This window comes from Ctenocephalides felis, unplaced genomic scaffold (assembly GCF_003426905.1).
Source record: "Ctenocephalides felis isolate EL2017-DRISC unplaced genomic scaffold, ASM342690v1 CF-g0.4_SCAFFOLD_01604, whole genome shotgun sequence".
Taxonomy (NCBI): Eukaryota; Metazoa; Arthropoda; class Insecta; order Siphonaptera; family Pulicidae; genus Ctenocephalides; species Ctenocephalides felis.
In genome coordinates, this window is record NW_020537758.1 from 13,953,200 (window position 1) to 13,980,058 (window position 26,859).

General features: G+C 28.5%; 1 protein-coding gene and 2 non-coding genes across 4 annotated transcripts; 2 read left to right on the plus strand and 1 right to left on the minus strand.

The window, feature by feature from the left end:
* LOC113372852 (fatty acid hydroxylase domain-containing protein 2) lies at positions 1 to 26,652 on the plus strand. Of its 2 annotated transcripts, XM_026613188.1 has the most exons (7): positions 1 to 91; positions 6,574 to 6,772; positions 24,303 to 24,376; positions 24,672 to 24,847; positions 24,971 to 25,158; positions 25,958 to 26,230; positions 26,398 to 26,652. In XM_026613188.1, exons 2-7 carry the CDS (start codon positions 6,585 to 6,587, stop codon positions 26,546 to 26,548), a joined length of 1,050 nt encoding a protein of 349 aa, XP_026468973.1. In that variant the 5' UTR covers positions 1 to 91; positions 6,574 to 6,584; the 3' UTR covers positions 26,549 to 26,652. The 2 variants fall into 2 exon arrangements, with proteins under 2 accessions (XP_026468973.1, XP_026468974.1); XM_026613189.1 differs by lacking the exons at positions 1 to 91; positions 6,574 to 6,772 and adding an exon at positions 23,573 to 23,673 and having other exon boundaries at positions 26,398 to 26,650.
* Trnah-gug lies at positions 18,831 to 18,902 on the plus strand. The gene has a single exon. It is a non-coding gene; the product is annotated as a tRNA-His (tRNA).
* Positions 21,409 to 21,480, minus strand: Trnah-gug. The gene has a single exon. It is a non-coding gene; the product is annotated as a tRNA-His (tRNA).
* Positions 26,653 to 26,859: the final 207 nt, after the last annotated feature.

The window sequence follows — 26,859 nt, forward strand, 5'->3', positions numbered from 1 at the left end:
GATTAAATTTAAAGATAAGTGTATGATACAGTTCCAAATTGGTGGGATCAAAGATTATTCTACAAGATGTGATTGTACAATTAAAAGAACGGTAAGATAATATTTGTACTATACTTTAGCTTGCATGTTTTTCACAACGACGCATTAAAATCGCGTTCAAAATGCGAACAATAATTACCGTTGAAGTTATTAAGAAATTCGTAAATTTAAATTCGCTACCTGGTTCGTTTAAATAATACTATTTATATTCATAAAAAATGTAGAGCATCAAAAGATATCGTTATTGGAAATTGTAATAAAAAAGCGGGAAATTTAATTACACTGACATCCCGCATACAAAATTTCCGATTTGGATAATTGAGAGAAAACTCAAAATTTTGCAGAAACTAGAAAAAGAGCAAATATTTGAATGCAGATTAATTTTATTAAGATATAGTAATACACAGCATTTTAAGATAATATGCATCCTTTTCGCTGGACGATATCCGGCTAATATTTTTTTTGGTTCATATTTATTATGAAAATGTATTTTATATACAAAATGGACTTCAGCTTAGCAGGTTAGATAATAGTAATTTAATACACTTATATGGAAAATGGACTTTTTAGTGTTTTATCACTTAATTGTGAGAACAAAACACTAAAATTAATGACTTTATAAAGATATTTTCTGAGAAAACTGGCTAAACTTCAAATAAATGTGAGTGACTAACTTGCAATTTAGGAAACTCTATAAAAATAATATATTTTCCTATTGCTTAACGTTAAATGCTTTCTAAATATATAAATTGTTGTTTTCTCTATATATTGAATAGTAATGTTTTTAATTAACGATGAATTTTAATGTTATATTTTAAATTTGGTTATTGTTATAATTATCCTTTTGTTTATTTGCAACATGATAGTCAATTTGTATTACCTTGATATTATTTATGGTGGAAATATATTTACTGGAATATATTTTTGAATATAATTCATTAATAGAGTATATAGAACGGGGAAAACCGTTAAACAAATCTATGAATGATTATCAAAATAGAGACATCATAGAATAAGTATTATTTCTATGATAAGTAAATAGTAATAACTTTTTCTTTATTATTTTTTATTGATATATTATTTTCATATCTCAGTCGGAAGAGGTGCCTAGTATCATACTAGGCACTGTTTTCATAATATCTCATACCAGTGGTATGAGATATTATGAAAACAGTTTTTATATTTTAGATATACATATCATTTGTCTATTTCGTTATACATTAACATAATAATAATCAGTGCTGGATTTACAGTAGGGGCAATCGGGGCTACTGCCCAGGGCGGCAAATTTTGGGGGGCGGCAAAATTTGGATAGTGAGAAAAAAATTCTATACAATATAATCAACTTTTTTAACAACATTTTTTATTTCAAGAAATATAATTAACAAAACATAATACGATTCCAATGCAAAATTTGGGTTGAAATAAACGATAACTAAAATTTATTATTTTGCCTTGCCTCCCTCTCCGAACGTAAATTATGAAATTGGTTTATAAGTTATCAAATTTGGCAATTTGGCTAATATATATATAAGCTAAGTAAACAAGCTGAAAGTTTAAAAAAAATGTTTTTCAGTTCTCGAGCCCTCTTAAGACGACAAATTTGTGCACTTCCGAGCTTATAGCGTCAAAAAAAAATTAAACTAGTGACTCATGGCATAGTGCCTTTAGACAAATTACTGAAACATCCCGTACTGAAAATTACATTCTATAAAGAGCTTTAAATTTTATTGAAAAATGAAAAAAAAGACTTCTAAAACACATTTTTTGAATTTTGAAATTTTTCGAAAATTATGAACTTTTTCCCAAGAAATCGCGCTGCGTAGCTGTTTCAGAGAAGAAATATCGAAACTCAGTTACCATTTTTCGTAATTGCCTGTACCAAAAGCTAATCAGCACGTCTCCCCATCAATACAAATCTAATATTTTATAATTATTCAAATCGATTTCGAGAACACGCATCAACCGATTTATGATTCAATTCCTATTAATAAGGAGACGTGCTGATTAGTTATTGGTCAAGGCAGGTCCAACTGTTTTGAAGATACGGGCCCAAATGGCAAAAATGATTCAGTTTTTGAGAAAAAAGCGTCCAATAACAGTCAAAAAAATTTACAGAATAAATAACTGCTTAAATTTGTGGGGGGCAGGTTTAGCGGTTTCGATGATCCAATAAAGAAAGAAACATTTGGCGGACAAAAGTGATCATAAGGCAAATGCACATTAAATTATCAGATATTTTAAAGATATTATAATAATAAGTATAAATTTTGTTTACATTTATATAAGTTCTGTAACATTGTTTATCCGTTAGACAGCGACGCGGCGCTTACGCGCTTCTATATTTTGTCCCTCGCAGTTGAAGCAGCGCGATTGCTTTAAAAAAAGTTCGAAAGTTTGTAAATTTTCAGGAATGGGGCGGCATTTTTGTCAGTGCCCCGGGGCGCCAAATTTCTAAATCCGGCCCTGATAATAATTATAATTAAAATATCTTTAAATATGTCTTCAATCTTCACAATATTTCTTTATTTTCTTTTTGAAGTTATTGTCAAAATTCACCTCATCTCCTCAAATTTTGCCAAAGAAATGTTACTAATACATGCAATGAGTCTATTATTTGACTATTTTGAGATTATAATATTAATAGTTACAGGTTCGATACCCGCCTAGGACAGCCTGATGCCAAGCATTGGTTATTGGAAATATAGAAAACAATATCTGTCCATGTGAAAATAGCCTTTAAAGGCATTGCTCACATAAAAAGTCATCAGTATCAGAGTTATTCTAATAATAATTTCATAAAAAATGAGGTAGGGTTGAATGGCCATATATAGAGCCACTTCATTAAGAAGTCATCACAACTTCACAACTACCGTATCGAACTACTAGGTTTTGATTGCTTCATGAGAAAAGTCATTGTATATTTTTTACATATTTCTTTATAATCTGGAAGCAAATAATACTTTATTATTTTTGCGATGCCAGTAACGGCATGACGACCTACATTATATACTGCATACCATTTGCACACCTATCAAATACAAAATATTCTCATCTGTTGCTTCACAGCGTATGAGACTCCACTAATAATAATGAATCACAAATTTCTGTGTATTTGTGAGGCCCCCGTAAATGGTTATGGCACGCGAATAGGTCACAGGGTTCGTGAACATTTTAGTCAAATTAAATAAATAATTTATAAAAAAAACTCTAATTAGGTACATACACCATCCCGGCTATTCACTTCAAGTTCTAGTTGTTATTCATTGCTTTGAACAACGTTTATACGATTAACCAATGATTTTTATATTATTGTTATTGTTGGGACAAAAATACATACAGCTATTCGAACATTCAGTTCGAAATAATATTACACCAGTAAAATAACAATGTCATAAGACATATGGCAAAATGATTAAAAGAATAGGTGAGTACTTAACATTTGGAAATAACCAGATCCAGTTTGTTATAAACTCACCAGGTATAAAATGAGCCAAGTTGAGACTACATCACTAGGCAGTCTTCAATCATATTGATTTTAAGCTAAACTTGAGATCATCTGCAAACAAGTGTGAACAATCAATTACTTAAAATATATAATTGAAAATATTAAATAGTAGGGTACCAAGAGAGGATTCCTGATGCACATTCGAACAAACCATTACAAAACTGCACAAAAATCCGTTGAGAAAATCCTAAGTTTGATATTGGGTAAAGTCAATCAGATATAGAAGCTTTTAGATCACGTGGATATAGAGAATGTAATTGCATTTTAATCCATTCTCTACATAAAAGAGTTTCTAATCATGTCCATTCAATATTGAACTAATGATTTTGTTATATAACTGTTATAATTCCGGTTTGCAATGAAACAAATGGTGAGTTTTGGGCAATATGTTAAAGATTATCAACACCTGATAGATTCTTCCTCATAAAAAAATTAGCCGGTACAAAAAAACAACCAAAATGTTGACTAACTCTTCGTCTACCAGTTAGTGTATTTCGTGGTCTCTGGATAATACATGTGCAGAGTTTAAAACAGTTGCGTAGTTGTTCGTCCTGTGTTTGAATGCCAATCGTCTTCGTAAAAGATCCTTCGGCACAATAATTTATAATTGATGAAATTCCTTATTCCATTCAATAATTGTTATTAATTATTTAGTTTATGTTATTTGTGGGTTTCTGATTTTGTGAGTTTAGTGAGGTGTGCATGTATCGTTTTGAATTTTGTCAGTTGGTGTAAAACAGTATAACCATGAAGTTGAGGCAGAGTAGAAGAAGAAAATCTTCGCAGAGTAAGGACATAATAAAAGTTATAATAGAATCTAAATCTATCAATATCAATAAAGAATGATCAATTATATGGCTACTGATTAACAAAATCTACTAAATTATTTTTAATCATAATTAGGTTACAATTATTATAAGAGTAAAAATGATTAGTACTAATCTATTGTTGGCACATTATACTAATAATAATTAAAAGCTACTCAATAGTCCATTTATTTATGCACTGGCAAAATGTGTGCCTAACAACGTCCTTTAGTTTCAAGAACACCTGGTATAATTTCAATTACTTTCATTGTTCTAACATTTATATCAAATATTTACATAGCTATCATTCAAAGGATATCAAGTGTGCTAAAAGGCCGTAATTGTTTCTATGTTTACTTAAGAATACTTAAAATAAATCGTAATTGATGTGATTTTCTTTTGCTGATGGCACCAAGTCTAGAAACAAACAAATTTTATTATTTTTGTAATTATAAAGAATTTATTCTAAAATATTATAAACATAAATCGATTTAATGCACTGTTGAAAAAATGAAAAAATTACAAATTAACATAGCTCGAAATACAATTGATTGCAGACTATTTCCGGATATGCATTGGCATAATAGAGTGTTTCCTTTAGGCTTTTAGAGGCCAATTGATTGATTGTCGGAATATTTGGAATTAATGAAGTATTCTTTCGAAGGCCTTCGATGTGTCAATCAATATGCTAATGAAAAGCCCAACCAGTTGCAAATCCTATTACTTTTATATTTTGATTTATGGTAATAATTAAAATGCAACGGTAATCTTATTTTTTAACTTCCCGAAGGAGAAGTTTATGTTTTCATCAAAAAATCCGATACGCTAATTTTATGTTTTCTCGACGTTTCAAGCCATTCTGAATCGAATGAGACAAAATTTGGAAAAAGTATGTGTGTGTGTGTGAACAGATTTCTTGCCGCAAATCGACGTTTTCTCAAAAACGGCTGGATCGATTTCTAAAATTTAAAAGCCATTCGATGTATCTCGATGAGGACTAGCGTTTCTCAGTCTTGTGCGACGATCGGCCGGGCCGTTTCTTTGTAAATCGTAGAAAAGTGAAAAATTTTTCGTCCACGTTTTAGCTCGCAATTCTGAATCGATTTTGAAAATTCAAAAACCGTTCGAAAGATATTGGTTGGGAATCGTGCTGATTAGTTTTTGGTAAAGATCGGCCGGGTCGTTTTCTTGTAATAAAGTTTAAAAAAAAAAATTCGACGTTTTTTATGATTTTTTTTTTGACGGTAGATACCATAGTCTTGTAGATCATACTAAAATATTATGACCCTACGACAAGTCGTTTAATTTTGAAAAATCCTCAAAGTTTGCAAAAATTGGTATCGTATCTTTGACATTTGACAAAATTAAACCTTTGTTCGACGTTTTCTCAAAAACGCCTGAACTGATTTCATAAATTTAAAAGCCATTTGATGTATCTCGATGAAGATTATCGTTTTCAGTTTTGTGCGACGATCGGCCGAGCCGTTTCTTTGTAGTTTGGAAAAAAGTGTTAAACCTTTCGTTCACATTTAAGCTCATACTACCGAACCGATTTTAAAAAATCAAAAACTGTTCGAAAGATATTAGTTGGGAATGATACTGATTAATTTTAGCTGAAAATCTACCGAACCGTTTTCTTGTAATTAACTGTTGAAAAAAAAATTTAAGCCGTTTTTCATGAAATTTTTTTGGCAATATATATCATGGGCTTATAGAACTTACTGAAATATCACGGCCTTATGACAAGTAGTTTAATTTTGAAAATTAATCAAATATTAAGAAAATGAGTAGTTTTTTTTGACGTTTGTTAAAATTAAAATTAGACGATTTACTTGGTATAACGATAGAGTACTTGGTTTTAATGAACATAGTAAACCATTAAAGTCCAGTGGAAACTGGTTCAATTATAAAAACAGGTGATTTTTGAAAATTTGCTATTAGAAAATACTTCGAGTCATGTGTAATAAATCCACTCGGAATACTTTTAATCACTCAGAAATTAAATTATTTTTTATTAATTAATTCGATTAATTATACATATCGGGAAGTTCATGTAACTTGCCTCAATACTAAATACCAAATCAACTAGTTAATATTTTTGTCATATTTTGGCTGGTGTTATTTAAATCAGCATCCGCATTAGCTTCTAGCATTTAAAGTTATTATATATTTTTCTAATAAATATTTACCTATATCTAATTAAATCGTTTTTTTTTTCAGACGGCGGCAAGATGCTGCATAGCGAAAGTTCCTCGGATGAGTCGTTCAGCATGACGCCTGCATGCGTCACCCTGCAGCAGGGTCTGTTTTCGCAATCGCTTCCCGTGCCTGCTTCATTGCTCTCTTCGCTTCACAGCATCCCTTTCGTCATTTCAAGCGCACTCATAGCTTTAGCCGCAGCTAGAAATACAATAGCAGGGTAAGTCACAAACATTGTAATAATAATACTGTGTTGTGTCCCAGAACACATCATCTAGCTGATAGTATTGATAGCAGTGGCGGATCCAGGGGGTGGGTCACGGGGGTCATGACTCCCCCCCCCCTGAACTTGTCTCAAGAACTAGATACAACAATAATTCAGCAATAAAATTACTTCATAATGATTTTATTTATGTATTTTGTTGCCAAACACATTTTATAACTTCAATACGTAACTTATTACAGAATTGGCAATGAATATTAACATACTCATTGAGAACTATAATTCAATTATGTGACCCCCCTGGAGCCAAAGCTGGATCCGCCACTGATTGATAGTAACTGTCATGAAACAAATTATTCCAAGTAGTTTAGAAATTATGACCTTTCAAGACTTTTGGTGAAGAATTAAGACTATTTGTTGAACTATAAGTCTAAAATTTTCGAAATAAATAAATCTTGAAAGGCCCTTCTATAAAAAATGTCACTAAAGTGAAGTTTTAATCTTAATTTAATTTCAATTTTATTAGTATTTTAAAATGGTATGCTTGACAGTTTCATAATAAAAAATTAAGTAAAAAGAAAAACCAAAAATAAATAATAAAATTTTTTACCATCTGAATAATTTTTACTAATAATTAGTTGAAATGTTTGATGTACTTGCAAGCATTGGCCGTCATTGTGTTATTTTTTGGTTTTTATTTTATCAAGTATTTTACAATTTTACAATCCTGATTCTTGATGGAACTTTCCAACACACTTTAGTACATTTTGAAAGGAGCGACTCTCCTTTCCTCAAAGTAGAATTTTGGAAATTTTTGTTTGCTTTTCTAGAAATATTACTTATGATTAGGGATTCAAGTTTTAAATAAAACAAAATTAATTAAAATTAACCGGAATAACCGAACAAATGGTCAAAGTTCGAGGTTGCACTTAAAAACCTCATAATTTTGAAACTGCATGAAATTTGTTTTGGCTTGACGTTGAATTGTGGGACACCTTATATATATATATATATATATATATATATATATTGTATGATTCTGAATTTGATGTTGACATATGTATTAACAAAGTCTAGTAATCGGGCATAACATCAATAAAAAACATGAATTTCTTTCAAAAATTTATTTTAAATTCATACGTTTCGGCTATAATCCTTGCCTTCATTCAGTGGAAACTAAAAATAAAATTAAAAACTAAAACAATTGAATCGGAATGAAAAGAAAAAATAAAATAGTAAATAGTACTCTTTTCACTCCAATTCAATTGTTTTAGTTTTTAATTTTATTTTTAGTTTCCACTGAATGAAGGTTAGGATTATAGCCGAAACGTATGGATTTATTATATATATATATATATATATATATATACATAAACATATATATATATATATATATAACATATATATATATATATATATATATATATATATAATCCCAGTTTTGCAAGCTTGGGTTCTCGTTATTTTTATTCTTATATAATAAATCTTATAAATAATGAAGATAATTTATTTCACCGAAGACCGTCTGTATTTGCCACTTCAATCTTCACGTCATTTTTCATTTCTCTCTGAATTTCATATTTATACTTGCGTTTTCTTTATGAAAAAATACCTTATGAACTATTATAGTTTATATTTAGAAATAAAATATCAGATAATAATATGTATATAATCAAATTAACCCTTTCGACTCGGATGCCGCCGCTCCGGCGACAAAATTCATATAAATCTCGCAATTTGTGAGAAGAAAGTGTTAATATCGCAATACTTCAAGTACTGTCAGTATTCAATTCTTAAAACTCAATCATATTGATAGATTTTCTAAATATATTTCCTCATAACACAGTTTGAAAATTATTTGTTCAATAAATTCTTGGTTCAAATACGAGAAACCTTGGCAAAGCGGATATATATTGATTTGGCCTTATCTGAATATTTTGTGGAAAACTACTGATAACCAAAAGCTAACATGATATCATTTATTTCTGAATATGAGATTAATTCGACAAATTCACTACCTGTTTCTTGATTCAATTTAAATTTATGGCATAGTTGGCATTGCCTAATCCAATACAGCGGATCTGGTTTTTGTGAGACTACTCATACTTCCTGGGTAATAATTATAATATTTGTAATGTTGTCGGGCTACTTCTAGTGGAGGAAGAATTTTATTTTGCTCTTGATAATTATAAAATTCAATTCAGTTATTTATAAACTTTTATCGCAGTGAAAATTTTTCGAGAATAGTCAAAAATCAAATTAGAATAAAATGTATTGATTTTAATCTAAGTTTTTCAAGTAAACCTATAAATTGATATATATATATATATATATATATATTATATATATATATATTAGGTGTCAAATATCTCCCTTCCGCTTTTTTGCTCTTGGTTTATAATACAAAAAGGCGAAAGGGAGATATTTGACAACCTTATATATGTATGCGTTATACAATTCAACAAATCATACATCCAATCGCAGTGAGAATTTGGAAAATTCTTAGGTCATCCCCAGACAGGTTATTGCATAATCTGATTGAAATCAAGATTTGTAGGGGTTGACCACCTCGCCAAACCTTTTTTATTTTTGGGCTCGATTTTTATCTTTTTACAATGTGTATATAAAAAACATAATAACCCCAAATTATAACACTTTTACCACAAACCCCTATTTTGTAAGAATTATTACAGCAGTTACATCATTTTTCATCTCGATTTCTGTCAGTGAAGTTTTTGACTGAATTTCGATTAAGATTTTTTGAGCTTATGAAAATGCTCAGTTTTACATAAAAAAAATTAATTTCATCAAGGGTTGTCTAACTCTAAAACTCATTTTTCATGTATTACACAACCTCTCATTTTTATTTTTTCTTTTAGAGGCAAGTTTAAAAACTACATGCATGCAACCCTCAATTTTCACCTACCTACAACGCAGTATATTTGCATATTAAAAACTATGTCTATTAGGCAAATTAGTATCGATTAAGATATATATCGATTTCGGTATATGGAAAAATCAGTTTGAAATCAGTTTCACAAATTGAAAGGCCACAAACTTGTCCCCGAAAATGTGAATTCAAGGTTCCCCGTGTTTTGAACGCGATCATATGATAGCGCGTACGCAAGCGACTGCCGGAGTCGTTGACCGTCTGACCGAAACCGTTTTGGCTTATTGTTATTTTTATGACACATTTATGTACATATTGCTCTTGTGTAGTAAATTTCGTATTTGTAGAAATACATTCTCATATTAAACTGAGGAAGTTCAATTTACATATTTGAACGAAATGTAATAGCAGCGATCTAGCGAGATTGGCGACGTTTCCAATTCGCAAGGGCGGAGAAAAACTTGGGCGCTGTCTTTGGAATTGGAGCTACTAAATAAATTTGCAATGGTAACTAATAACGCAATTTGTAATTTCTTTGTACTATATAGAAAATTCAAATAATGATTAGCGAGTGAAATCATGAAAGAGTTAACAAAATAAAAAATACTCCGTTAAATTTACTATAGTTAAATTAGAACAATAACAATCAGACAACAATTTAGATAGTAAATAATATTATCTCCTGCAATATTAATTTTTGCCAGGTGTTATGCGACAATGATAAATAATTTATAATCGTTTGCCAGCTCAATCAAAAGGCTTAAATAAATTTTACATGATAATTTTTTATATGTAATAATTTTTGTATGTAATAATTTGTGAAATCACAAACAAATACATGTCTTACATATACGCAATATAAATATATAGTACTTCTTTATATATTTATATAATATGAGAAAAATTCAGGCGAAAAATTCTTAAAGAAACATTTATTTATATTATTCATATAACAGTTTAGAATTTATATTAATTAATTTCAATGTACTGTATTTACTTAGGCTTCATGCTACGAAGAAATATTTCTCAGTTCAAATACCAAATACAAATTGTAGTTCATTTTAACCTAATTAATATCATTGACGACTAGACAAGTTAGTGGCCCTATGAAAAATTCAATATCCTATAAAATATTTGCACAAGAACTTTTTTTGTTATTGTAATGATAAGTAAAATTGAGGTTTAAAAATCACATATTAACTTATTCAATATTTTATAGCAATTTTTTTATTTTACTTAACTAATAATATTATAAATAAATTTGGCAAAAAAATTTGTTCTGAATCATGGATAAAAATTTTAGTTATTTATTTGCTGGAACAAATATGGAATTATTGAATAGTTATTTAAAATTCTATACATTAAAATCACAAATTTTATTTTAACTATTTTTGCCCTAAAAATATATAACAAACTTAAATTACTTAGTAACTTATTTCAACATATAAAAATAGTCCAATTACAATACGGAAGACATTCTTTTTTAAGATATTTTTTCTGTGATATAACTTCAAGGGTAAAAATCACCATATTTACGATACTTAATTGAACACACTTTTTTATTTCATTAGATTCTAATGAATTTATGAGTTTATAAGCGGTGCAATAACAAATTTTTGGTTAGTTCAGTCATCTTTTTTGAATAAACATTCTTATTGAGAAGATTTATTCACGAGCAATTTTGGGCTTATTTAAAAAAACACTGAATTTTTAACAAACAAGCTATTACATGCTTCAGTGTCGTTGATTTGAATTTTTATTGTTTGTTATTTACTTTAAATATTAGCATGTTATTTTAGTGCTGTTAAATTTAAATCCATACTTGTTATACACAATTATCACCGTAGTTCACTTTCTCACTTCATATGCCTATGAGCTCCAAGGGTTTTGTTACCTTAGTTCATTGCAATTTAGGCAAGTTGATAGTCTTTTTTAAGACATTTAAAGTTGAAAATATCATTTAAATAAAAGATTCATCTTATAATGGATTTATCAGGTTAACTGATGTAGTACACCTACGGCTCCATTTGTTTTTTTCTGAACCGTATCAATAACGGATCCTCCATATTTTACGGTTTGGCTTACGGCTCCTAACATTCGTACCATGAGGCCTTTTGATGCAGTTTTTCTGGTACTGGCACATTTGATCTTTGACCTAATAAAATAGTATAACATGAAGTTTATGATAAATTCACATCATTAATATATACAAAACATTATTCAACTTCAGTATTAAAGGAAACTAAACTTGACCATGACAATTTTACATTTCAATTTGATATTTTCCCTTCACACAAGTAATCCTCTAAATTATCGAGTATTAAGAAAATAAGGGAAAAAGTGTATTGAAATAAATATTTACAGATTTAAAAGCGACGGACTGTTTCGTCGTAAAAAAGTGTTTACTACAATTTGCAATGTAAATATCATTTCATAAGTAATTATCAATCTAGATCGAGTCATACATAATACCATAATACTTTTAGAATGCAGTTTTATACGATCAATCATCGTACCGATAACCTACAAAAGACGCATTTTCATAGATATAGGACTCCAATGCGCAATTTACTGAAATTACTTTAAAAAATTAATGTGATTAGTGTCTAAAATATATACAAGAACAAAGTATTTTACACCATCGGATGTTACATTATCCAGAGTCAACATTTCAGATCTTAACTTTTAGACCTTAGGTTACACCGGTTAGACCTTGCTCTTCTTAATGTGTAAATATATTTAATGACTAGCACAAAGACTAGTCATAATTCTTTTTTTTTCAATATTTATTATTTAAAACCTGACAAATATTTATTGCAGCGCACTTTATGTAAGCAAGAAAAACGAGTTATTTTCCAATCTCTTGCCATTATATCATTATTAATAATATCAGCAAAAACAGAACCGTATTCTTCAAATGAACTTTTTTCAATGTTATTGCAAAAAATATACTTACGAACTAAAAATGGCATCAGTAGCCGATTGAAGGCATCAGGAAATTCTTGGTGAGGCCAATGACCAGCGCCTTCTACTATTTTCACCAAAGAATTGTCACACCAATCTGAACTTTGAACCACAGATTCCAGTCGGCAAAATTGATCACGATTGCCTAAAATATATAATAATAAAAATGAATTCAAGGTAATGTCTATAAAAAAAAATTCGCATACCAGTGATAAGAAGAACAGGAGCTTGTACAGTAGAAACATCATCTCGTATTCGATAATACGGTAAATTCCTGAAGTAATTTAAGGGTCCAGCCCAATCTGAACTACGACTGAATACATACTTGTAAGCTTCAAGTAAATTTTTTTCTTTACTATCACCAGACATTAAGTGTGCATAACAACGTTCTAGGATTTGCAAATCACAACGCATTGCATCGCGTTCCGCCAACATTGGTAACTGAAATAATTTATATGGTGGAATTGAGGAGGAAAAAACCAACTTAATAGATTATTAGTTTTATTACCTGAACCACTTTCAACCAATTTCCATCGAACACTGGTCCACTAGGTATAGTGTCCCAGTGTAAATTTGGATGTGGTGCTGAAATAGCGACAAACTTGTCGACTAAATCTGGATAAGCATGCACTAAAAACCATCCCAAATGGGCGCCTAGATCGTGCCCTACGATGGTGCAGGATCTAGCGCCCAGGGCTGACACCAAGGCGTCCAATTCGCCCAAAATGCGCGTTGGGCGATAACAATGCCTCCAGACCGGCTTGTCCGAGTCGCCGAAGCCTTTGAGATCTAGGGCAATGACGCGGAAATGCTGGGATAGTTCTGGAATCTATATAAAAAAAAATGTCGAAATGTAAATATTTATACTCATACGAGGTTCTAAATCAGAAGTAGGTACTATGGAAAATTTAATAAATATAATCTATGAATAAGTTAATTCATTTGAAAAAAAATCTGATAAATGTTAATTTACAAAATAGTTTTGATATTATAGCTGAACAGACAGTGGCATTCCTCAAGGCTATTATTTTCTTATTACTATACTGGTAACAAATAATTTCTACGAATTTGTCGTATTCATTGAGGAACGTAAACACTCGTCACACTGGTATGTGCATTATAATTACTGCTTGTTATAACTATATTTAATTGTAATATTGAAGTCGTTTCAAGCAGTTATTTAACAAATTTATAACTGGATACAGCTCCTTTCAAAGTCGTGTATACAATATACATAGTGTTTATATAATTATTATCAGTAAAGCTCTGTTTAAAAGTAACTGCTTTTGAAAACATAGATAAAACTAACTAAATTTATTCATAATACAAACGGTATATCTTTATATTAATAAACAAATAATAGTATGGAATAGTTTGAAGTGTGTAAATATTATTGTTTTAAATAATCGATCATTGTGAATTATAAAAATGTTGAATTACCTGATGTCTCCATCCATCCAGCAATCGGGAAAACCGTGCACAGCAGGAGCACAGTGGCTTATCCTTGGAACCAATTTCCACATAGTGCAGTTTAGTACCCTAAATTAAATTAAAACTTAATTTAATTCAATTTTATTCTCGAATACTGGTTAAATGTTTATTGCTAAATTTTGCGACAATAGATCAATTTCAAAAAATAGAAAAAATTGTAATGTCAAAGCTGATTATACTTCTCGCGATTCTTACAACATACGTAGAATATTAGGATGTTTTATATTAAAAAATAACAATTATCATTGACATGTATTTTGCTAATATTAATTTTCGTTATAAAAATAATACCTATATATTTTTTTAATATACATATAATTAATGAAACATTAATTAATATTGTGCACATGCACATGCAGTTATCTTAGCTCATTTCTTTTATTAACACTTGCGTCATGTCATACAAAATACATCGTACGACATTAAAGATTATATACTTTATTTATTAAAATAATTCGTTTATAATTATAATACAGAAAAGCGATGATCTAAGAGGTCACATATGGATATTTCATCATATGTTTTGATTTGTGCGCATTTAGAACTTAATACCATTATCGGCAAATTAATTTGCAGACGGTGTAATAACTTTAAGTATTGTTATAAGAAAAGTGATTTTAACAATAATATTTAAAATCTATTGCAAATAAAAAAATTCAATTAATTTTTATACTATTATTTTTTTTATCTATTTTCAAGAACTAGCATTCTGCAAGATACATGTATATTTTTTTGTTATTTAGGAAGTAATAATGATTTTTAACCAAATATTTTATTTTTGGTTTACTATAGTAAATATGTACATATGAGACAATGGTCTGATATGTACACATTTACTATAGTAAACCAAAAATAAAATATTTTGTTAAAAATCATTATTACTTCCTAAATAACAAAAAAATATACATGTATCTCGCAAAATAAAATTAAAGAACATGTAAAAGCATTACATTTCTTATTAGCATAAATTGAATCGTATGATTTGAATAATCAAATATAAACAGAAATTTTTATCTCAGAAAATAATTTCGAAATGTATTTGCTCAAGCCAATCTATATATTTGTTGTATATAAAAATATTTTTCACATCTGAATATCACATAAATAGCATCCTAATTTAAATATAGCTATTAATTGATTATTTTTTATATTCAAACATAATCAGCTACATATATTATTGAAAATTATGCACAAGTGTTATATTTCACAACTAATTATCAAAACAATAATATTTTTATTGCATGAATCTTCAATAATTAAGATATTTTGTAATATTACATTTTGAGCTTTGTACTTTTGATTGCATTCTTATGTATTAATCTAAATTCAAAGGTAAATTTTTGAATATTAACAATATTTATGAAATGCATGATACAAATATATTATATTCACAATATTCACAAATTAGAAATAAAATTTGTAATTCTCACAAAATATATATTTTTAAATTTGTACATGCTTTATTAAATTCTGAAGATTACGAACTTCGTGTAAATGTTGCTCTTATTCTGCAAGTTGTAGTCGGGCTGAAGATACTTTTGTTTTATTTTTAATATTAATTGAATATCAATATTTATAATATGTTAAACTTTAATTTAAATTAAAATGATTAATGATAAAAGTGTGAATTAAACGAAACAAGTCCTAGGCGGTCCAGATTCATGTTCAATAATTGAAAATAAATCCTAAGCTGTTATGTCATCAATAAACATGCAATTTGAATTAATTTTTAAGAATCGCGCAAATTGCTTTGCCTACTAACAAAAATAATTATGTAACAATTTAATTAACGTCATACAGAGTTTGGAATTTAAAGAAATGGAAATTTTACCTTCAATTTTACATATGAATGTCGTCCACCATTGGTTTCAACCAGACAAGAAGGCGGCGAGTCTCTTGCTTCCGCCGGTGCTTTCGAAGGCGTCCAAAGACATTGTGTTAATCTTTTTTATACAAAGCCAAAATCCTAATAAAACAGCAGCAAAATATATCCCCATTTGTCTCCATGGTGACAGAATCACAAGCACTTTTTTCACTTCGGTCATTTCGAGATAATAAATAAACTTAGAACGAAAACAAGAATTTGTGGCGGAGAATTAATTATCACGTGAGCATATTAACATTCACTTAGAAATTTATATTCAAAATTGGATTAAAATTTATCAAATATATTTACTAAAATTGTATAAATACGCGAATAACGAATGTTATTCTATAGTTTATTTAATAAATAAAACACTATATACTATTTAAAGTACGCACTACAACCACGATGCATATTGAATGCCTCTTACTAATTACATTGCACTCTTATTTACAAATTATCACTTCAGTCAATTATCACTAAATACTTCTAAAAATAAAGGATATACATATACGAATCTACTGTCACAATTCTGGTGAATCCACTCACTTTTTTCATTTTATCCTAGATATTAAACCACGTTTAAGCACATGTTTTCTAACGTAATACATTTTCAGTCTGCGACTTGCCGGCTGTCTATGGCCGTTGATTAAATTAAAATATCAATTGTGATGTATACAAGGGAAATGTGGATACTGAATGTTAAAATGGAATAATGTTTTTAATCAGTAGTATCATAAGTCCATTGCTGTGAAAGCGGCAGACTATGAAACTAAATAATCAAAGATTAAACCCAATCTGGCCTGACTCAAATACAAGGTCAGAGCCAACCAGGCGTAGATTAGAAAGACCAGTGCAGCTATTTTTAATTTATTTATTTTATACTATTTTTGTAAAATAGACATAATTTTTAATAATTTTTCTCACTTTTTTATCGTTCTTTCAATTGATATTTTAATTTTTTCTTTCATTTGAGATCTCACTAAATACTTTACATTAAAATATAAAACGCGTGAAAGGCAACAGAAAGTAAGTGAAATTTAACGAAAGATTCAAGATGCAGAAAATATTAATTATAATGAAGAATTGTCTAAATTGCCTAATTTTTTTTTTGTCAATCAAAACTTTATTAAAGCTTTATAATACAAAATTGTTGAGGTTTATATAAAACAAAAAATTAAACCTAAATACAAAAATATAAAAATAAATGATAAACAGAATATTAACAAAATAAAATTATAAAATATTGAAATAATAATCTTATAACATAAACTGTGGCTGGAACTGAGCATTAGCTACTCTGTCGAGTGGCTAAAATTAAATTAGAATTTTGTGGCTAAAAAGTAAGATTGAATATATTTATTTCATAAAATCCTAAAACCTATATAAGAAGCGACGAGGGTAAAAAAATATACACATTATTTAACACTTTGAAAAATTGTACTGGCATATCATTTATTTCATTTTATTTAAAATTGGGATATATTTTTCAATGTAATATGAAAGTACAATAATATAATATATTATTTTTTTAATATGAAGCAAGACATCAATATTTTTTTAGATGACTAATTTTTCAAATTCAAAGGCAAATTATTTAGTCCAAAAATTATAAACATTGAAGACTTGCCTGATGCATAGATATTCGCAAACGCCAAACAATATAAAGCATTCACATCTTTGATTTATTCTTCACATTTTACTTTTAAATTATATTGCATTTTTTTACATTTAGATTTTAAATATGTAAGTGACGCCCCTGTTATCTTTTCCCCGATATGACTGGTATAGATCAAAGTTCTCAGACTTTATCAGTAAACCTGGAGCAGAGGTTTTCTTAGAATAATATGCATGTTTTTCTTAATAATAATTATGAATCCAGTTAACCCAAAATTAGAAGTACAAATTCCATATTCATTGTCATTATACACATAAACATGAATGATGACAATAATACTTGAACATGCATTCACTGAAATATATAAAAGTACTAGAAATTATAAGGAATAAGAAGAGTGCAAATTATTTCGTCCACATTTTCGTAAAAAAATCTGAACCGATTTGGAAAATTGAAAAACCGTTCGAAAGCTTTTTGCAAAGACTGGTCAGGCTGTTTCTCTGTAAATAAATATCACTATTTTTTTTTTGAAAACTTGAAATGTCGACAGAGTTCATTGTCCAAACAATGTTCTATGTTCTACGTAGAAATCAGCAGAAAAGTGCAAATTATTTCTTCCACATTTTCGTAAAAAAATCTGAACCGAATAGGAAAATTTTAAAGAAAATTGACAGATAGTCTTAAGAAAGGCCGGTGAGGTAGTTTCTCTGCAAATAAATATTTTTTTTGCAAACGTACACATATATAATTTGTAATTTTAAATGCAAAATTATATTAAAATGCAAACCCTTGAATAATTGTTTCTCAAACGTTTCTACTAACTCTACAGCATGCATACAAATAAAAAAATGGTTTATTCATAAAATTAAATAAGCTTTAAGACAAATCTATTAATATTGTTATTTTTTACTATATTGGCAATAAACGTATTAAATAAAAATCGATGTTATACCATCTGACCAAGTAAATTAAGAAGTGGTGAAATTTTTGTGGGATGTTTGAGCACCAATGGTCGTAAATATATAGTAGGGCTAGGGCACAAACACAAACATTTACACTAGATATCTATTTATTTCATATTTTTTGTGAGAGTCATACAATTTGACAATGAGTATTTTTATATGAGTTGTCAATGAGTGAACGGCTGAGCTCGCCGACTTCTTATTCAACAAAATGCGGGCATTCGTTTAGCTGCATTGTAGGGAAAGCTTATTTCAAGTCTCCGGTAGCCGTGATCGTCTAGTGGTTAGGACCCCACGTTGTGGCCGTGGTAACCCAGGTTCGAATCCTGGTCACGGCAATGTCGTTACATTGTCACGGCGGAGATGTATTTTTATATTTTTTTTTTCAAAAATTATTATTTTTTTTATAGATTGTTAATTATTTGATAACATTATAAGCTATTTGATTTACATATTTTAATACTTTGTTTAACAAGGTGATAACATTGTAATTTGTTTCATATTCATCATGCATATTATTATACTTGTATGTAAATGTGTGAGTTTATAGGTTAGTTAATTTTGATATTGAAATATATGTATAAAATCTTGGAAAGCATATATCAAATAAAACAGAAAAATATTTTAGATAATCTTTATTTATCCATACGTTTAGATATATAAATTTATGCCATTATCAGTGGATTTATATTTTTAAGTACTTTAGTAATTTAGAATAGTAATAGTTTGAAATAGTATTTTCTTTTTAATCTGTAATGCGAAAACACCCGTTTGTATGTCCTAAAGTCGTTTAAACTATGAACTTTGTCGCCATGTTAAGTTTTTCAAAAAAAGTAATATTTATTTACAGAGAAACAGCCTAACTAGTTTTTGTTAAAAACTTATCATTCAATTTTCTCTAAATTTTTCTATTCGTTATAGATTTTTTATGAAAATGTGGACGAAATAATTTGCACTTTTTTGCTGATTTCTATGTCCTAAAGTTGTTTAGACTATGACCTTTATAGCCATGTTAAGTTTTCAGAAGAAAAAAATTTACAGAAAAACTGAGTGGCCGGTGTTTCTTAAAAACTATCTATGAATTTTCTTTAAATTTTCCTATTTGTTTCAGATTTTTACGGAAATGTAGACGAAATAATTTGCACTTTTCTACTGATTTCTATGTTCTAAAGTTGTTTAGACTCTGAACTTTGTCGCCAAGTTTAGTTTTCAGGAAATAAAATATTTACAGAGAAGCTATCCGACCAGTCTTTCTTAAAAACTATCTATAAATTTTCTTCAAAATTTCCTATTCGGTTCAGATTTTTTTGCGATAATGTGGACGAAATAATTTGACTCTTCTACTGATTTCTATGTTCTAAAGATGTTTAGACTATGAACTTTGTCACCATGTTAAGTTTTCAGAAAATAAATTATTTACAAAGAAACTGCCTGACCGGTCTTTTTTAAAAACCTTCTATGAATTTTCTTTAAAATTTTCTATTCGGTTCAGATTTTTTTGCGATAATGTGGATGAAATAATTTGCACTTTTCTGCTGATTTCTACGTCCTAAAGTTGTTTAGACTATAAACTTTGTCGCCATGTTAAGTTGTCAGAAAATATAATATTTACAGAGAAACTGCCTGACCGGTCTTTCTTAAAAACTACCTATAAATTTTCTTTAAATTTTCATATTCGGTTCAGATTTTTTTACGAAAATGTGGATGAAATAATTTACATTCTTCTGCTGATTTTAAAAAGTTGCAAAATAAATCAACGTCGTATAGAATTTCATCGAATGGCTTTCAAATTTTTAAAATTGCTTACGCTGATTTTTGAGAAATCTTCGTCAAAAGATCAAATACACACATAGATCTTTAAACACTTTATACTTTATACCAATTTTAGTATAAACAGCTTCTGAATGACTTGAAATATCGAGATCTGACTTGCTAGATTTTCTAAACAAATTATTACATTATCTTTTGTTAAATTAAAAAGTAATATCAAGTTTCATCGAATAGCTTTCAAATTACAACAGCTAATATTGCTTTAGCTGTTTTTTTGAGAAATCTTCGTCAAAAGATCAAATATACACATAGATCTTAAAACACGCATACTTTATCTCAATTTTGGTGTAAAATGCTTCAGAATAACTTAAAATATCGAGATTAGCAAATCGGAATTTCTGGACAAAATTCTTTTGTTAAATTCAAAAGTTAAAAATCTTTTCCGAATCTTGAACGTTATCATCAATAATATTGAACATTGAAGAATTACAATATTATATAATAACAAAATTAGATGATACGTGTATCATAAAACTTTTTAGTAATTATAGATCAAACAACTGCAACGTATGGTGAAAATAATATCTTATTTTTAGGAGAATATATATATTCGGCACATCCAAGGCAAGGTCTTCATATTTATTAATAATTTGTATTGACATAGATTTTCTTCGGATGTGCCGAATATATTTGTCTTCTGGCATGATATTTTCACACATTTTTTTCACATTTATTATTCACAACTCAAATTATAAAATAATATAATAAAATATCGCAATAATAAAATTATATAGACTCGTGAAAATGGCCTTCAAACCTCCTTGTTCAGGTTTTTTTTTGAATCAAATAAAATGGATAATAAATTGTTTTGACAATTAACTTAATACATAATTTATAACTGGTTGTAAGATGAGATGGCAAGATGTTTGAGCACTACTTTCAATGATTTTAATATAGTTAACAGCGTGTGTTTCCCAAAAAATTAATAAGTCTTAATAACACATAAATAAATATGAGTTTTCAATTTTCAAAATTAAAAAAAAATACATCTCCGCCGTGACAATGTAACGACATTGCCGTGACCAGGATTCGAACCTGGGTTACCACGGCCACAACGTGGGGTCCTAACCACTAGACGATCACGGCTACCGGAGACTTGATAAATTTCGTAGAAAGTTACGCATTTACCGATATAATATATTTATATCACTCTTGAAAACTGAAATTCTAATAATAAGAGTAACTAGCGGGCGCATAGCATCGTGACTTAAGGCAAATTGCTTGAACTTCCCGTACCAAAAAGTATTATTTTTTTAAAAACGATTAACATTTTTGAAAAATTTTTACTTCGAAAAAATTAGATTTTTGAAAATCGTTTTTTTTATTTTGACTTATTTTGGAAATTCTGAACTTTTTTTCAAAGCAATCGTATTGCTTTAACTGCATAGAGACGAGATGTCAAAGCGCGTAAACGCCGCCTCGCCGTCTAATGGATAAACATTGGTACGGAACCCATAGGAATGTAAACAAAATTTATACTTACTTCATCCGTGTTCCCGAAATCGTCGACGAAAATTGGTATCCGCACATACATACACACACGCACACACACATACACGCACACATACACACACACATACATCCAGTTTTTCTAAGGTATGCCAAAATGTTCAGAAGGTTTTGAAACGTAAAGATATATAAAAATTTTCATTTTCGATTTTTTTGCGATTACTATAACTTGCCCTACGGGAAGTTAAAAATACGTATAACATATGTTTATAAAAAACAATATAAATAATAAAAGCAAGAATGACATTCATAATGTTCAATAGAATTTGTCATGGCTTATACACACATTAGTCAGAATGACTCTATTTGCGTATGTGCTTCTCGAGTGCTGAGCATACTGTTGAATTTAATGAACATAAATGTTTGATAATTCATCAAATTTTATTTATCACATAAAAATGATTCAATTTAATAATGCATTAATTAAAATTTTATTTAATTACTTAACGCAAATCGGCTATATTATTATATAGAGAATATATTGTATTTTTGTTTTATTTCAACACGGATTTTTTTTTTAATCTGATCTTCCAATATAATGTTCAAATACATAATTGTAACAAATAGATAATAGTTCATATTTGGGTCAATCGTTTGATTTCAAACGTTTGCCTATATATTGAACATTATGTGAAATTTATACTTGTTTTACAGTTGTACCTAACGATAATTTATACCAGGTATTATATGTAATTACAGATGAATATAAGTGTTTTGAAACAAAACTCATCAAATGAATACTTAATCTTCGTTAATAATAAATGTGCAATGAATTTGCTTTAAACGGTTTTGGGATTAATAAGAGTATATTGAATATTTCTATATTGTACGAAGACATGACATAAGTTTTTTTAGAGTGTTTTATCTCACTATAAAATGTCTTACATTTATTTATAATTAATCGTTTGTAAATAACTTTATGAAAATTCACTTACTTTCATAATAAAAGCGTTAGGTTTTTGTTTTTTTTTTAGAGGAATAAATAAAAACACAAATATATGAAATATGATTACGAAACGTTTGTTTTCTCCATTAACAAATGTGGATGCTTTAGGTTAAATTATCAGTGAATAATATTTCAACCTACTTTTATTGAGATTGTTGAGTGCCCCTTCTTAAACTCTCAATTTTGTCCCTATGCGTTAAATATTTTAATGTCTTGTAAAAATGTTTATGTACTTTTAATAAAATAATATCTAATTAAAAATAAACATTGCATAAGGCAATCTATTTGATCATTTTATAAATATATATCTATTGAATTCACACTGCAAAATATCTGGCATTATTAGATTGCTCCAACGACCTCGTCTGATTTATTAAATCACATTTAAATTGCAGAACGTCATTTGGCAATTGGTTAAATTAATTCAGTCAGTTGAAATTTTTCAACGATGCAACTTTATTTCTTAATCGAGTTTTATATTAAAACTTTGTATTCAGCCCTATTCATTTATCAGTAATGATTTGCAAGTATCTTAAATTATATCATGTATTTCGTTTATCTATTCAAGTTGAACTTTAGGACAGTTGTCAGTGACTGATGCGCACGTTATTTTGATTTGAGTTAAAATAAAATTTGAATTCAATTTTTTAATAATCTATATGTAAAAGACTGATATTTATTTTACTTAATTAGCGCAGTTGTACAAGCGCTTTGGCATTGTCTTTGATAAACTGTTTTGTGTTGTTAGCACATTTGTTTGTGTTTATTATTTTGATCTAATTGCAAACATTATTGTTTTGTATTGATACGACTACAAACATGTGGTGAGTTAGTTTATTTTAATGAAAATAGAACTAATAATGCTCTAATTCTGATTTTTTTTAGATTTACCACAGTAAATCTCTATAAGGCTCTGAGAAATAATTTTTAGAGAGATAGAGATCAAAAATCCAAGTTATAAACTATACTATAGGAAACTATCTTTAAAAATGAGGATTAATGTAGTTTAAGCTTTACTGAAATTTAAAAGCTTTCCTTAAAAAATCTATTTTTCATTCATTATTTTATCTTTGGTTTCTCATAAAAAGTTTGTAAAACACTTACTAAAATTATATTCACTAATAGATGGGTATTGTTGCGAACTTGTGAAGGACTTGCGAAAAATTTTCAACTTTCAATACAAAAATGATTTTTATATTAGTTATTTGTGATTTATTACAATATCAGCAATATCATGTGACAATTTGCTGATTAAAATCATTGTACGCAAAAGCCATGAAAAAAAAAGCAAACATGTGTTGAAGTACTACCATTGTTTCGTCTAATACTATTAAGAGTAATTGAAAGCAGAATATTATATCATTCGAGGATATCTAATAATACATAATATATTATAAATTATTTTTTAAAAATTAGTTGTAATATATTATATAAAACATATTTTTTGTCGCAGGCATCTTCAAAGGTTTTGGGGTGCATCAGGTGACTTTTGGCAATCACGATGGGAAAGAGTTCTTGATGTTGCAGGTTAGTTGGTCAATTAATATATTTAAATAACTTTATTATTTATATATTATATCTAAATTCACATACAATCATTAATTGTAAATAATTATATATGTTATAATAATAGGTTCATACATTAAAGTAATTTGCATTTAATTGCTTGTAAATAAGATATAAAGTTAGAGAATATCATTATTAAAATTTATGCACATATTTATATTAGTGTAAACAAAATTATTTTGATTACCATATTAAGATTTGTGATGCATTTAAATAACATCATGATCAAATATTGATACAAAATATCAATTCACAGGAGATGATCCATTTTATTTTTGGGTTGTGTACTCAACGGCCTTAACGATAGTTGTCTACTGGTCAGTAGGAAGTATTTATACATTTCTGGACGTTACTAATAAACCTGCATCTTTAAGAAAATATAAAATTCAACCCGGCACAAACGAACCAGTTGATATGAAAAGGCTAATGAAGGTATGTTCTTCTCATAAACCAAAAGATGCATCATGCAATGTGTAAAATTTAAAGTGGTCAAGTCATATTATTCGATGTTAAAATATGTGAATTAATTTTTGCCAATTTTTTTTATATCGTTAGGTAATAGGATGTGTTCTTTTCAATCAATTCCTGGTTCAAGTTCCCTTAACTCTACTTGGATACAATTGGGTTCAATGGAGAGGTGGTGATATGACAAAAGTTCGAGAACTACCAACATTTCACTGGGCATTTATACAAATAGTTCTTTTTATAATAATCGAAGAAATAGGATTTTATTACTCACATAGGTATAAGATTTTTTTTTAATATTTCTAAATGTTTGTTGGCGGAAACAATCTAATAGTTAATACTTTTGCAAATTTGTATACATTTGAATTCTCTCCAACTTTCATCAGTATTTTTTATTAAATTCATTAAATAATTCAGATATGAGTTATAAAGAAAGACGAATAGCAGATTGTTATTTGCACTCAAGTTGAAACCACAAAGATCATTTTTTATCGGGTTTTATCATATATTTTTTATCGAAATTGCGTCTGTATCGAAACACGTTGGTGGGGAAAAACGTGATATAATAATTGCCAAAAATTGACCTTAGAACGAAACAACCTTTGAAGCCGGATTCAAAACATAAAAAATCAATTATAATTATCCGTCACGTTCGCACGCGATAGTGGATCTACATTTGATATAAATAATATGCAATTTCTGCATGAATTGCAAAATAAATTTAAAATTAAAGCTGAATAATGATAGTCAATGAATAATTATTGAATCTTTTGCAAAAAAAATATTTACTATTTTTTTCTCGTTTACACCTCGCTTATATAATGGTTTAGGTTGTCTATGTAAAAAACTTTCAATGAAAAAAACATTTTTGTTTAACAAATGCCAATGTGATATCGTGGTCACTCGATTGGACAGTTACTTTAGAAATATATTTCTAAATTATAATTATTTCTAGATTATAATCCTTTCTGGCTCGTCACAATACCTTTACGCTCCCTTTACATATTATAATATATCTAATTCAGTTTATTATTCAAATAATATTATTATATATATAAATATATTTTATTACTCTAGGTTACTGCATAGTAAATACATTTACAAGCACATACACAAGCAGCATCACGAATGGACGGCTCCAATAGCTGTGACGGCTATTTACTGCCACCCAATAGAACATATATTTTCAAATTTGTTGCCACCATTTATCGGACCTCTGATCACAGGTGCCCACGTAACTACAGCCAGCATTTGGTTCTGTATGGCAATTCTGAACACTTTGAATGCTCATTCAGGATATTATTTTCCATTTTTTCCAAGCCCTGAGTCACACGATTATCACCATTTAAAGTAAGTAGAAGAAGAAAGTAATGCTTAATCACAAGGATTCAAATAAATACTTTTAACATAACTCGTATAGATACGAGATTTAGTTAATTAGTAAAATTTAGTTAATGAGTTTACTAAGTATGAACCATAACGATTATTTTTTAATCTAAAATATTTTAATTCTACAGATTCAATCAGTGTTTTGGTGTCTTGGGGGTTTTAGATTGGTTGCACGGAACAGACATACAGTTTCGAAAAAGCAAAGCCAATGCTCGTCTTGCTTCAACTAAAGAAGTGTTATTAAATGGCGAAGATAAAACAAAACTCAAACAAAAATAGCATGATTTACTTGTCGGTAAGTGTTGGCCAGGAATATTTATATATTATCAGTCAGGAAACACACAATATTATTTTAAGCTAGCAAAATTATTAATTATTACCTATAAATCATAATTAAGATTACATAACAAACAACACAGTCGATAAATCATCAGCTCAGAGAATTTTAATAATGTTAGCAGTAAAAAATTTATAAAAAAAATCGCCAAAGTATCAAAAGTATCTCAATATTTATAATTTTTTATGTTACCTGGATATGTGTGTTTCTAAATGAAGCAATCTGTTGACTTACATGTCGCCTAAGATTTTAT

Excerpts from the sequence above, each read along its gene's own strand:
- LOC113372852 (XM_026613188.1), top strand. The coding sequence starts at position 6,585 with ATGCTGCATAGCGAAAGTTCCTCGGATGAGTCGTTCAGCATGACGCCT. Across the intron at positions 24,848-24,970 it reads ATATGAAAAGGCTAATGAAG|GTAATAGGATGTGTTCTTTT; the intron begins GTATGTTCTTCT and ends TTATATCGTTAG. Across the intron at positions 26,231-26,397 it reads CACGATTATCACCATTTAAA|ATTCAATCAGTGTTTTGGTG; the intron begins GTAAGTAGAAGA and ends TTAATTCTACAG.